Here is a 15,577-nt window from a genome sequence, read left to right as displayed (position 1 = left end):
CTCCGTATCACGAAGGTTATTGCAGTCTAAAACTTAGTGGCAAAATCCAATTGTACTAGAGATAAATTTTGTTTTATTTTAAGAGCTGGGACCGGTCATGTCTGTTTGTGCCTTTTCACACAGGACAGGACAGGGACACAGACATTTGGTGATAAAGAAGAAAAAAATAAACTGCTGAGCAACGGAGAGGCTGACATGGAGGATGCGCCTTCAGGAAACAGTAACCACTGGGAAAATCTCAGCATAGGGAGTGACCACAGATATTTTAAGTGCTGTAATGTCTGCTGTTCAATCTTAAGTTGACTACAGTGTTCTTTTAATATGTTTTTCTCATTTCAGAGTCACAGCAAACTGTCAGAGGAGGCTGACAATGCCTTAAGTGGCAGTTGGGAAATCGAGCAATAAAAAACCAGGTTACAACATCTGCGACAGACTGAATGTTTTTGCTCCCCTTCCCCCCACCCCCTCACAACCCTAACCTGCAATGTGATGGTATTAGGAGGTGGGGCCTTCCAGAGGTGACTAGGTCATGCGGGAAAAGCCCTTATGAATAGGATTAGTGCCCTTATAAGAGACTCCAAAGCTCCCTTGCCCCTTTGCCATGTGAGAACACAGCCAAAAGACAGCTGTGTATGAACCAGAAAGTGGTCCTTCACCAAACACTGAATCTGCCGATGCCTTGATCTTGGACTTCTCAGCCTCCAGAACCATGAGAAATACATTTCTGTTGGCTTTGAGCCACCGGCTATGGTATTCTGTTATAGCAGACTGAATTAAGACAGCGTTCGAGTTAGAGACCACCGAAGGAGGTAACACATGAGTCAGACGGAATGATGGACAGAAAGAGATTAAGATAAGAGATGGCCATGAATATATACGCCTCCTCAATCCAAAGAAACCTTTGCTAGAACAAATGGACAGTCTATAGAATGTGGAATATGAATGGGGTAAGAGTAGATTTTATTTAAGTATCAAATGCCAGGTAACATCATGACAAATCATCAAAAAAGGAAAACTATTATCTAGCAACCACAAGATTAATCAAACTGTAACTATACCATATTAAATGAAATAATTCCAAACGCGTTGTCATTTGACAATATCGTCACAGTAACAGTCCTTGGCCATCCAAGCTTCACATTTGCTGAAGGTCTCTAAAATAAAAGCCCAGAAATAAATTAATAAATTAAAAATAAGAGGAAAGAATAATCATTTTAACAGAATTTCTATCTTTAAGTAATTATGAGGAATATGAATAAAAATACAAGAATACTTTTTTGAGAGAGAGAGGGGGGAACTCTAGGGAGGGAGGTAGAGAGAATGAGAGAGAGGGGAAAATCACTGTGGGAGAGAAACATGAATCAGTAGCCTCCCATATACACCCTGACTGGGAATCGAACCCACCACCTTTTGGTGTATGGAACAATGCTCCAACCAACTAAGCCACCCAGGCAGAGCATAAGAATGCTTTTAATGCACATATTTTAAAAATACATTCAAACTAAGTCAAGATGGTAAAAATGTCCCAACAAGAATTCTTGAAAAAAGTTTTGAAAATCATTAATCACTGACTATTAAAATATAAATTATTATAAGAAATCTCTGACTAGTGATACTATATATATTATAATTACTCCACTAGCATTATTAATATGACAGAGAATAAAGTAGGCAGTATGAAATTCTATTCAAACACGATTCTTTTTTTATATTTTAGAAGGTGCTGAAACTCAATAATTAGTTATTCCATAAATCATAAGACAAATTAGCCCTGGCTCGTTTGGCTCAGCAGTTAGAACATCAGCCTAAGTTCCAGAGAGACTAGGATTCGGTTCCCGCTAAGGGCACGTATCTCAGTTGCAGTTTCTCCCCGGCCCTGGTTGGGTCGTGCAGGTGGCAGCCACTCGATGTGTCCCTTTCATGTCTGTAGCCTCCCATATACAACCTGACTGGGAACCGAACCCACCACCTTTTGTTTCTCTCTCTCTCTCTCTTCCTCTCCCTCCCTCCCACTCTATCTGAACAAAAAAGGAAAACATGTCCTCAGGTGAGGATAAAAAATTTTACAAAATCATAAGACAAATTAAAGATAAAATATTAAAACATTTTTTCTAATAAATATGAGAGGAGTTGTCTGCAACACTTCTTGTTACTCAACAGCAGCATGCAGGAATATAAAAAAAGAGTGCACAAAAGCAAAACATAACTGTTTCAAGTATCATTTTCATAAAAATTTAATCATACCAATATAATCATTCAAAAAATTCCTTAATGCCCTTCAGAAAAATTACCTAGAGCACTGTTAGTAGTCACTGCCTAATAGATCAACCCATAAAGAACAATAAGCCTTCAGCTATTCAAGCATTTTTCCCAGGGGTACTCCGAATTTATTCTAAGGCACAGGGACCTCCCACTTCCATGCCGCTTTTTGTATCCTTCTCCTTTGAACTCAGAAGTCACGGTCATTCTTTGTGCACCCAGTAGCAGGGAGAGGATAAAAGAGAAAAGGGCCAAAGGGAAGACAAGGTTTTCTTGAGCATCTGTCATGGAAATTCCTAAATAAGCTGAATAGATCCAAAAACTAGCTGTAGCTTCTCATCGAGAGTGTCTGAGAACCAGACCATGAAACTGCCAAAGAGATTTTCAGTTCTGACTTCTATAAAAACTACAACCAGTCACCTGAATTGACTTATCTCTAGGGAAATCGATTTTTAAGCACTATAAGACTTTGATAAGTCTTAAGGTTAAGGTACAGAAGAGGACTTACCTGTAATGTTAAGTGAAAAATAAAAGTTTCATCAGGCTCTGGTAAATCATCATCACATACTGCTATGTACACTGTCCTATTTGTTTCTCCAGCAGGTATAAAAGCTGCAGCATATGTGTCAAAAAAGTCACCGGTGTCATCTCCATACAGCTATCAAATGCAAAATACAGAGAGTTCTTACATAACAGTGTGAGGACAAGCAAACCTGATGGTAACTGCAGCAATCAACAGGGAAAAACATGAGTCATCAAGTGACACTAGTGCTTATAGTTGGATGTACAAAGGCAAATACTTAACTGATAAGAATCACCTTCTAAGATCATTAAAAAAAATTGATTCTACACAAAAACATTTGCTTATGCTCTGGAAGGTAAATAAATCACTTTGCATCTTGATTGATCTTAAGTGGATTACAGCAAACCTAACACGACATATTGTAGCTAAAACTCTCCCAAAGAAGGGCTGAAAGTAGTCTGCCAAAATACATCAGAAAAATTAATTCTTTTCCCTATCAGTTTCAAAGAAACTTCTCTTTCCAACACTTTCAACATGAAATTTTATTTACATTCTTCCACAACTCCAATAAAGACCCAATTCTTTTAACATTCCAAGTTTATTAGTCATTATAAACTTCCTTACCTTTTTAAGACCTCATTCTGTAATATCAGCATTGCTGATAAGCTTCTCAAGGGAACAATAATTATTAAATTATAAAAGAGCTTCTTGTGCAAATCTAAATGAGATTTATTTTGCTAAAGAACTCAAAATGAATAACTTAGCTACTAGAAAAAAACTACAATTTAGTTCAAATAAAAAACGAAGAACAGCCCTGGCCAGTTTGGCTCAGCGGTTAGAGCGTCGACCTGCGGTCCGGAGAGACCCGGGTTCGGGTCTCGCTAAGGGCACGTACTTCAGTTGCAGTTTGTCCCTGGCCCTGGTTGGTCGTGTGGGTGGCAGCCACTCGATGTGTCCCTTCACGTAGATGTTTCTCACTCTCTCTCTCCCTCCCATTCTATCTGTACAAAAAATAGAAAAATATCCTCGGGTGAGGAAAAACAAAAAACAAAACGAAGAACATGAACAAATTTTAGTCAATTTCTAGTTTTTGTTTATAATAAATTAAGTTTTAAATACTTGATTCAAGTAAGTTGTCAAGGGTGTTGGAAAACTTGTTCTCATACTAAAATATAAAAAGGGGCACAGTCTTTTAGAAAGTATTAAATATCAAGAACCATTGAAACAAAGAGGAAAACACAGTAATCTAACCCAAAAAAATCATTTAACAATTCAAAATATGCAAAAATCAATATGTATATAAATAGTTTCGATATAGCAACATTTAAAGCAGCACAAATTGAAAGCAACCTCAATGAAAAATAGTTGAGGAATGACTGAGAAATGATGATATCACCATTAAGAAACGTTGAGAATATAACAGACCAACCTGAAAAAATTATTAAGACACAAGCAAAATTATATGTACAAGATTATCAAGTAGAATACACAAGCAAATAAAAAATGAACTCAATAAATATATACATATATAATAAATTAAAAACTAAAAGCAATGCACAAAAGTGCAATATTGAGTTTGTTTCATAGGTAGGTTTTTCTTCCTTATCTCTTTGCATGATGTTTCACAATATGATAATTTAACCTATTACTTAAAAAACTTAGTTTTGAAAACAAAAATTTCAAGCATTTGGGGCCTCAAATATAGTAATATCCTTAGAGGTCATGTGGCAGTACTTTCTGGTTAAACATAAACACAAAAACATGCACATTCAATCCATCCAATAATTAAATTGTGTGTAAGACAGATCAAGAGTTTACGAATTCTACCTAATTTCAACGTTAAGTTGACCTACCTAATTTCTCCTGGGAAAAAAAAAAAAAAGGAGAGAGCAAGCTCTCTGACATAACTAAGGGTTATTTAGTTGCCAACTTTCTACTGTTAAATATTTCATATATTTTCCTATAGCCACCTAACAACAGATAATATATCCAAGCAGAGATAACTAGAATCCAAATTACCCAAAATAAAATGTTCTTTTACTTAGAAATACTTATTGATATTTCTGTTTTATTTGTTTTAAAATAAACATATGAACATTTTAAAATAATTAGTCTATATCTTTAAATGCACATGCTAACTTGATGTACTCTACAAACCTATATAAATGGAATAGTGTATATGTAAATCATTTCTCATGATCAAACTACAGAGTTTCAAACAGCTAAAAAAATTCTTGTCACTGAAAGTAATAAATTTCATATCTATTTCAGTAAGAACAGAACTACAATCATGTCTTACCGATACAATTGCTGTGACATTGGCTGGCTCTCCTATCCTTTCGATGACAAGACGAATAACTGTTGTACTTGTTTCATTAACTACAAATTCTGTTTGTCCGGCAAACCTTATTTCTGTTTCTCCAAACACAAAACGGATGAATAAAGCTGAAAGAAGATTTACTAATAAAGATGCAGAGGGCATCCCTATAGGAGGGGAAAAAAAAGATTTTATTCACACAATGTATTTAATATATTTTCATTTAACAACGTTGTCTACAGATATGAACAGAGTGAAGAGTTAGATAGTAAGCAACTAAGACATATATACAGCCATATTAAGTTATCCAATTCAAATGTGTGATCACAGAAATAAGTTAAAAATCACAAATTCTTTTATGGTTCTCTTTTACTATTCATGACTATGTTTTGTTCTTTAGCTTATATATCAAGTTAATAGTTATAACTAGCCTTAAACTTACTTATTACATTTAGTTTATTAAAAATATTTGACCCTCTGATTTATTTACTTAAGAAAAACCTAAGTAGCAACATGGAAACTGAATCAAAGCCCATCTTTCCCCCAAATGAAACTAAAATACAAGCAAAAACTAAAAAATTATCAAATGGATCAATAATCTTAATGGAACTTCTTAACCTATTTATCTGATCATGAAAATATTAGAGAACTCTTGCAACGGGTATATAAAGCAGTTGAAACTAAGACTCTATAAATAAATTTATTTATTTGCTGAATCTATTTTTTCCTTAAATTTGTCGTATTTGAGAATGCTTTTTAAGTTTTTAGTTATTGCAAGGAAATGCTGATCCTTTCAAAGAACACAAAATTCTAGGAATTAAGTTTCTCCCATTTTACCAACTAAAATACTAATACCACTTCTTAGAAAATGTCCATGTTGCTTCGAAAAACAAGCAAATTTGGCGAAGTGTGTATTTCCATGACTTCTATTGTCTTCCTCTTACTACAATGTGCATGTTTGTGAGTCATCAATATTGTCCCTACTTTCAGCACTGTGTGACTCAAGTGATTTCAAAAGCACAACAGTGCAGTGGCCTCTGGAAAGCGCTGCTGTTTTGTAATGTAGATGCACCTCTAAAATGTGAACAATTTATCTCACGGATCATTAAGATTCCAATGGATTATGTGATCAGTCACACGAACATAACAAGTTCATGGGTTTTAAAGGAAAGTTGCATCACGAACGCTATGAGCCCCAAATGCTTCCTTTTAATCTTTACCTCGATCAAGAAGTAATAAAATTTTCATGTATGTGATGTTTCCACACAGTAACACATGGCTTTATATTTAGGAACCGCGAAACACCTAAGTTCTTGATCTATTTTAGGGTATAAATGCAATTTTCTCAGTCACGTATATTCAAACAATGCAGTGTGAGATTGCTTAATGTCTCACGTGCTTACAGCAGCAAAATCCATAGACAGGGATGCAGAATTCAGATGGAGGCCAGGAAAGAGACTTAGGCCACTATGAACAAAGATTCTAGAGGACTAGGGCACTTCTTACACCTATGCCTTCTCTCCGAGAAAGCCTGCCATGGGGCTGAGGACTCAGAAGAAATAAAATAGTTCTCCGTTATTAGCTCCAGACTCCTTGACTTCTGAGCCAGGAACATTTATGGAAAGGAAATGAAAAATATGAAAGAGAGAGAGAGAAGGAAAAAGGCAAATCCTGGATGAGGCAGGAAATTGGGAGCCATTCTAGACTGAACCAAAGATAACTGAAGAAGATCTTTTGAGGAATTCTAACACCAGAATGATTTCATACCTCACTTATGACAAATAGTGGGAAAGGAATGAACTAGGGATGAGACAAAGAATACAGAACGGAGGGGTGAGGAGATAGTAACCTAAGCCTTGGATGTGTAGGGAAAGGATCAACTTTGGTCATTGTGATTTTTGAAAGAAAAATCTCAATTCCTTGAACATGAGATGTGATAGAACCTTGAGCAGAGAGAAATAAGAAGACACATGAAAAAGAGAGAAAGAGTGAAAAGTGAATTACAGCATGAGAAGGGGAATCATGAATGGGAGCATAAGTTCCCAAAATTTGTCCTGCATAAGAATCAACTCAAACCTTTGTTAAAATTTTTATTCTCACACCCAGAAATTCAGATCCAGTGAGCTTAGGGTATGGTCAATGAATCTCCATTTAACAGGCAGACTGGTTGATTCTAATGCTATTGATCCTTGGAATACACATTGAAATACACTGTCCCAGTGTGTGAGGGGTGTGTCCTAGAGGGAACATACAATAGACTACATTTGTAGCTTTAAGTTAATTACTAATTTGTTCAATGCAATATGCTTGAACTTTCTGCAGACTTCCTCACATATTTTTCTACATACTACTGTATTCATTTTAAGATTCCATATATCCTATAGAAAAACTATAATGACCTACAGAAAGTTATCAGAACAACAAACATTTATATTGTCCTAGGTGCTTTATACACAATAACATATTTAATCTCTATGAAGAAGGTGCTAAAAGTAAGCCTATTTTATAGCTAAGGAAACTAAGAAGAACAGATAAATTAACACATACAGTCTTATTTGGCCAAGTAAGTGGTTAGGCAGGATTTGAACCCAAGAGTCCAGTTCAGACCCTTTACCCAATAACCACACTATATTGCCTCTTACAGTTTGTGTCTACAAATTGTGTATCTCCCTCATAAATAATATGGAAGATTGTTTATGCTACACATTTCAAAGCATTCAAATATTTTAAACTCATGCACAATAACCCAAACTACCATAAAACTGCATAATTATGAGACTCCTAAAAGATTGCACCTTATTCTTCTGATAAACATTATATTTTTTTAACTGAAGCTGCAGTTCTCTTGACTACTTTAAATATTTAGCAGCATCTTTTAATGTCAGGACCAATGTGTTCAAATGGTGTATTCTTGCAGCTTCCCAGGCAATTAGAGCTCCAAGATCTTGTGGCTAAGTCAGGAAATTCATTTTAAATTGGTGTACATCAGTGAGTTCTGGGATTATGCAAAATGAACAAACAAGCATGATTGGAAAAGCCTCAAATTCTGTGACATCATTGATAATTGACTCTCTTCTGCTTTCATCTTTTCAACTTGTAAGAAAAGTGGTTGAGGCAAAGCTGGCATTCAATGGGAATTAAAAGATGAAGAAAAAGCTTTGAAAGTGAAGTCCCCATTAGAAAACAAGCATAATTATATGAATGCCAAAGAGTTTCTTTTTCAGAGTAACTAGGTACATTTTCCTCTATAACACTAAAAAATAGTCTTTGGAACTCTATTAAATTCAGGAAACTAGGCATTAGTAACTGACACAACCCTAAGTCTTATATCTATTTCAGGTCCCTTTTTCTCTCATTAGATTTAATAAATGTTTTATATGACCATCAGACCACCTATTTTAAACCTCTATAAAATAAATTTCAAACAATATATTTAAAGATCATAATGTGCTCGATTCATATGCTGTCACAATGTGAAAGAATAATTTTAGCATCATTGTGTCATTCTTCTGTTCTGTAATGCCATGATATTCCAATATTCTTACCCTGTCGTTTCCAATCAGCATCCATGTTCTCCTCACACCTCCCCCCTTGCTCAGTATGATTCAAAGGAAATAAGACTTGTTCCTGCCAATAGATCTCTTAACTCTTAATAGATCTTTTACTGTGTTCAAGCAATATGAGACCTAGGTTACTTCATAGTATATATTAGAATATATTAGACCCACAGGGATGGGTCAATCAAAGTCAACAAAACACAATTCTGAGACTTTGGCTTAAACATAAGAATTCAGATTCCCTCTACTGCTGGATTCAGGATAGTGCTGATGGGGCCAGTTTCCTCCAAAGCCTGGAAATACAGCCAACACAGCCAGACAAACCTAAGAAGTATGCAGGAGCCAAGTCCTGATAATCACGCTTAGGTTCCTGAATCCAGCTTTACACTGGTCTTTCATGTACTGAGGCAATACGTTGTATTTTTTTCTATAGTCAGTTTGGGTTGGATTTTCTGTCATTTGCAACATCAATATGTATCCGCTAATCTCCAGTCTGTGACACTGTGAATTCGTGTTAGGATATGCCAAGTGGAAGATGCCTCGTCCTCCACTCTGACATTCAACAGTCCTAATCTCTTCTAAACATTTGCAAAAGGACACCGCACTAGCTCTCTTTCCTATTCTCATGCAGTTATTACCACCATCTGTAATATATTCCCCACCACCTCAACACTGACAGTGACTAGTAAGAAAATTTAGGACACATAGGCCAACAAAAGATGTCTTCACAATGGAACAAAGCAGGACAGGAGTGCACCACATTGAGTCCGTGTTCTGAAAAAGTTGTGCCCTTCTGATTGCCACAAGGAACCCTAATTTCCTGCTTCTTTAAATCTGCTTGGCATTAATTCTTTTCTCTTGATTTTTTCCAGGATGCTGGCTTTTTCTTCCCTTTTGAAAACCTATTGATATTTGCTAACTTTATTCCCCACTTGAATTACTTAGCACATAAACATATTGTCACTTATAATAAAACACTCCCCAACGCAATATGCCATAATAACCACAGAATTCTAAGTCTTGTTTATCTAGTATATTACCTTGCCTCTTATAAATGGTACCTTAGGAAAGGTAGCAACTCTAGTATATTCTGAGTAAATGGGAAAAGTCTTCTATTTTAAGTTTTACTAAGTCTTTAGAAATAAGGAATAGGATAAAATAAAACAAAATCAGGACCCAATAGATGACAAAAATAAAAAAATAAAAATTCAATTAATTCTGCTTATTTTACAGTAATTAACTTTCATATAGAACCTTTTGTCAAATTGAAAGTTAACTTTGTCTTTTTAAGTTTCAGAATAAATAATTGTACAGCATCTGTGAGTGGTGGACAAAGTGAAAAGACCAAGATTTTTAGTACAGAATTAACCTTTTGGCTTCACCTGTTGCCTTGTCAATGCTATGGCAGGCATGGTCCCACAGTATGACCCCCAGGTAATTAATACTGAAAATAGGATCCTAATGGAGCACAGTTTTCAAGTTTAGAATTACTTTAATTCTACTACATTTACTAAAGGGCATTCTAAAACTATAGAATTACTCCTGTGGAACAAGAGATGTTTTATCATTCATATCATCAATTATTCAGCCTCTAAGAATTCTTAATCTATGTTATTTGTACTTGGCCAGTACTACAAAAAAAAATTGACATTTTCCTTCCTCCAAACAAAACAGAATTTAAATCTATAATTTTTAAAAAATCTAATGTTACAAGTAGAGAAAATGATAAATGTTTTCTAATGATAAAGGGGATAGTCTCTTACAGTTATTTAAGCTATATGGAATGTTTATTACTTGTATTTCTATTTTATTTAAAAATTTTAAGGAATACCTTTTCATTTTATTCATCTTTAAAACACACACACACGGAACAGTGCTAAAAGGAAAAAAGACGTAAACAATGAAAAGTTTCCCTCGACCACCTCCATCAGCCATATGCCTCTCCTCCCTATTCAATTACAGTTAACTTAATCTGTCTCAAGTGAGAATCTATGCATATATGTCCATAGGAGAAAATTCCTGTGGCAGATTTTCTTTTCTCCTGCATACAGACTATAGGAATTAATGCATTATTCTTCAAGATGGGGGTTGATAAAGAGAAAGTGAGAGAGTGGGTGGGGGGGATGGAGTAACTAGGCTTCAGTGTAGACATTCATGATGGGAACATGTTTATTGTCTCAACCACACACCATCATCATTACAGATCTCATCAAAAAAAGGATGAGATTGACTTTCGCCATAGCTATTGGTTCAGCCTCTAGAAAAACATAGACAAATCTGACAACTTGCACTTTCCTAGACCACACATCGTCAAACCTACATTAATCAAGACTATCTGACCTCCACACCTGGAACACAAGAGTCATCCTGGGATCCCCCTTCACACCATTCTGGGATTCTCTCTCACTCTTTTCCTGTGTATGATCTCCTCTTTGTTGATTCCATGTTTTCCTCTTTCCTGATTTACTTGGTTTGTTTCCTTGTTCTGATGGAGAATATTCTACAAATTTCCTTTAAAAGGGTGTGTAGAAATAAACATTTTAAGTCTTGTATGATGTTAGAAATTACTGTGATATTAATCTTCCACTTAACACTTTCACTGGGTATAAAATTTTAGGTGAAAATTTTTTTTCCCTTTGTTCCAGTGTTGCTAGATTCTAAAGTGGTGTATGTATTTGCTATTTGTGTTGTTCCCTGCTCTGGAAGGTTCTTCTCTTTGTCCACAAGTGTTATGAAATTTCACAGTTTTCTTGGAATGGGTTTATTTTTGTCCATTTGTCTGAGCACTTAGTCTCCTTCAATCTGACACTTATCCTTCAGACCTGGAAATTTTTCTTATATTATTTCACAATGATCTTTTGCCCCGTCCATTTTCACTGTTCTTTCATCCTAAAACTCCGATTATTTGATATTGGTATTCTGGGACTGACTCTCTCATTTTCTTATCTTTTATTTTAATTTACAAGTCTTTGATTTTTGTCCTACTTTTTGAGAATTTAATTTATTAAATTTAAATTCTCCTACTAATTTTTTTTATTCCCACTATTGTGTTTTCACTTTCTAAGAATTTAATATCCTATTAATCCAATGCCACCTTTATCTCTCAGAAAATACTGTGGGTTTTTTGTTTTTTTTTTTAAATATTTTTCTGTTTTCTTTATAGTCTCTGTTACCTCTAAGTTACTTTGTTATTCTGGAATTTATCTTCTGTATAAGATTTCCTGAGAAGTCTGGTAATTCTTGGTTATGTGCAAAATGTAGAAGACTAAAATGATGATCAAATGTTTAGAGTATGTGAATCTGTATATCTGCACATGATTAAGAGTAAGAGACCAAAATGACCATTTGAAATTCTGAGCACATATCAGTAATAGGTGAAATGGGTAAACCTTTTATTAGAAAGTCTCAATTTCAGTTCCATTAGAAAAGACTTTACTCTCAGATTGATCAAGTTCCCCAAAGAAGAGTCTTCCATTCTGCTCTCTAGAAGATGCAGATATAACTACAAAGACTTCTGGCACCAAGGGTGGGAAAGGAACTGGAGTCTGGGTAGTGAGGAATCATATGGTTATCTATTCTGTTTTCTCTAGCAATCCTCATCCTCAAATACATCTCATTTCCCCAGTCAAGCAACCAATTTTACCATTTCCAGAGAATGAGCAGCAGAGTTGCAGGAGTGGGGAGGGTCAGCAGCAGTATGGAATGGAATGGATGACGATTCTAGGAATCCGACCAGTCCATGAGCAGCTCTTCCCTCTCCCTATTTGTTCACCCATCATCCATAGTTACAGAGGTACCAAATGCTATTATTTCCTATACCTTTTGAGTGTTCTTTGCATATCTGGCTCCGTCTTGGTCTGCTAGTTTAGACAAGCTGCTGTGGGCTGCTAAGCCAATTACTACTCATTCATCTGCCTTCTGGCTCAAAAACTTCATTGCTATTATCTCCTCTCCTCTTCTATCCTTGTGGGTTTATATAACTAAGAAAGGAAGGAAGGAAAGAAGGAAGGGAGGGAGATAGGAAGGGAGGGAGGAAGGGAGGGAAAAGGAAGGAAGGGAGTGAGAGAGGGAGGGAGGAAGGAAGGGAGAGAGAGAAGGAAGAAAGGAAGTTGTTTACTATAAAGTTTTAGGTGGTTTAAGTATACTCAACATCAAAAGCGCATATATAAAGTTCATATTTTCTCCAATTTTCTTAAGTATTCCAGATCACTTTAAATCCTGCCTGTCATGGTTCTATAGAACATTCTGGAGTCTCTCAATAAGTGCTACCAACAGCGTATTTTCATACTTCATATTTTCAACTAGCTAACTTTTTAACTTATGTACCTGCTTTTGTATTAATCATGCATTAGGAATTAAAATACTTGAGATCCAGTCCCAAACAAGGTGATGGATTCATGGGGGTTCACGATATTATTCCTTCTGCTTTTGTGTGTATTTAAATTTTTCCATAACAGAAAAGCATCCAAGACTTAAAGAAATGTACTTCATTCAACTCAATAATAGCTTACTATTGTTAAAAGGTTTCAGATGTAAAATTACACATAAATTTGGAAATTTTCATCCAGTAAAGGTGCAAATAATTTTTGTCCAGTGAAACAGTACTCCAAAGGTCACAGTTTTATCGCCCAGTTGGATTAAACAGTTTTATAACTAACCTAGAAATCTTATCTTAACATTATTTTCTTTTAAATATTTAGCTTCTCAAAAGCTCTTTGAACAATATAAACATGCTACTAAGTCCCTCATTCACTGGTTTAATAAAATCTTGGATACCTGCTCATTTTATATTTGTATGAGAGTATATTTATAAACTCTGTGAAGTGTGCTTTAACACAATCATCTTTTTTTAAATAAGAGTAATCATGATAGAGCAAATCATCCTGGCACACACACAGGACTCTGATTCCACCACAGCCATTTCAGTAAACAATCAGACTGTTTGAACCAATACTTCCAGGAAAAGTAACATGTCACTTAACACAAATGAAGTAGGTAAGTACTTGAAACAATACATAAAATTGGTGTTTTTTTTTCCTTTATTGATTTTAGAGAGAGAGGAAGAGAGAGGAAGAGAGAAAGAGAAACATCAATGAGAGAGAACATTGACTGGCCACCTCCCGCGTGCCCCCACTGGGGATCTGGCCCACAACCTGGGCATGTGCCCCTTCTGGGAATCGAACCAGCAACCTCTTAGTGCATGGGTTAACGCTCAACCACTGAGCCACACCGGCCGGACCATGAAGTCTTTTAAGTAATATATCTGGACTTCTGGTTTCTATCTTATTTCCAAATATTTAAGCTTGACATTTTCCATGAGACCATATATTCCCATTTGTACAAGTCACCAAATAAATAGCAGACAAAAGCCATTCAAGCTGCTCATGTTGGGATTACAAATACTCACAAGGAGATGGTAACGAGAGTGCACAGCAGCTTCAATTCCAGAGCCACATGGGGCCCTGGAAGAATTCGGATTTCGGTTTTGCTTTCACTTCCCACTTGGGCAAAGCAGAAAGGGAAAGACTAACTACCCTAAATCCTCTGAGACAAATTCAGAAGCAATAACGTAAGTCAAGATTTATTCACCAGCTGCTAAACCGGAGTGTGTGAAAGGTATCTCTGGGGAGGAGAAGGAAGACACACTTGCCTGTTTGCTCCTTTGAAATATAAGGAGCATGTGTCTAAATGAGATTTCTTGAACCTACCATTAGATGGCACCCTTCCATCTTCAACACAATTAATAAATAATTTCTCAAATTAGGAAGAGGTAAGAATGTAAAGATAGATTTTTGCCCCTAAAACCCGTAGCAAGCTTATATAGTTGTAATTCCTCACAGAACTCAAAGACAAAAGTCACAAAAGCAATTATTGAAATTAACATCCTACTGAAAACAGCCCTAATTAGTCATCTTTCTTTCCTCTGAGATTCAGTATTATCTAAAAAAAAGGTTCTCTCAGCCACTTTCTGCTTCTTTTTGTTCTTTAACACTTATTGAATTTCATTTATTTTTACTGCAAAATCTAGACGCTTGCATTTCCTCCGTGAATTCTTTGCATCCTGCCATTTAGGGAGAGAGAAGAGAGCTCCGTGTAACAAATCCAGGGGCTTCAACCCAGGACAGGCCTACACACTCATTTTTAAGTCCAAACTGTGTTTCCAAAATAATACTAAAAGGATTGGGGCCGCAATTTAAAATTTGAAGATTCTGCATTTTAAAAAATGAATTTCAAGATTATTTTGACAAAGTACCAGAAGTGGCAAAGCTGAGTCCACATTTTCACGTAAACTTATCAACTGGCTGGAGTTGAGCAGCAGCTGTTATTTAGACAGACAATTTGCTCTCCTGGACCCTGCCAATGTCTCCTCAGCGTAGGGTCATAAAATATTTCTTCTATTCATGTCATTCAAAGCAGGAAAACTCAGGCACAACTGTGTGCCCACACATAAACACACACGCGCACACACACATACTCCTGGTGGGCTGCCTCCTTGCAGTGTCCCAGGAATCTGATTTTATGGGACAGGGTGGCAAAGCATTCCTGGCAGTGCCTGCCTGGGGATCCTGCCCTAGATGCTATAAAGCCTCTAGCTGGACATGCCAGTTCCCCTCGGTGTTTAAGCCCCTAGTCATCTCTAGTAGGAGGCAAGTACTGGCCTGAGAGTCAGTCCTGGGCTCTACTTTAGTTTCTGCCACCTCTCCGCTGTGTGACTTTGTAGAAATCAATTCAATTCTCTGGGCATTAAGTTCTCTCAACTGTTAAAGAGTGGAAAAAGGAACAGCTACAGCATTAGGGTAGCTGTGGGGCACAGAAGAGGAAATTCATCTCAGTATAGCATCAAGTGCCAGATCCTAGGCACGACATGTCAGTGTCCACATGGTCAAGGGACCGAAGAAAACAGGACTGAGCATCCTAGAC

General features: G+C 36.2%; 1 protein-coding gene across 1 annotated transcript in view; it reads right to left on the bottom strand.

Moving 5' to 3' along the window:
- The window catches only part of ADGRV1 (adhesion G protein-coupled receptor V1), a 526,552-nt gene that overhangs the window by 489,005 nt on the left and 21,970 nt on the right, over positions 1–15,577 (bottom strand). Inside the window, exons 2-4 of the mRNA XM_036279419.1 lie at positions 5,082–5,266; positions 2,768–2,917; positions 1,059–1,154 (exon numbers count right to left, since the gene is read on the bottom strand). Of these exons, the coding sequence (XP_036135312.1) occupies positions 1,059–1,154; positions 2,768–2,917; positions 5,082–5,266 (431 nt within the window). The remainder of the gene's footprint in view (positions 1–1,058; positions 1,155–2,767; positions 2,918–5,081; positions 5,267–15,577) is intronic.

The sequence above is a fragment of the Molossus molossus genome, unplaced genomic scaffold (genome assembly GCF_014108415.1).
Source record: "Molossus molossus isolate mMolMol1 unplaced genomic scaffold, mMolMol1.p scaffold_m16_p_3, whole genome shotgun sequence".
NCBI classification, from domain to species: Eukaryota; Metazoa; Chordata; class Mammalia; order Chiroptera; family Molossidae; genus Molossus; species Molossus molossus.
This window is presented reverse-complemented; position numbering and strand designations above follow the sequence as displayed.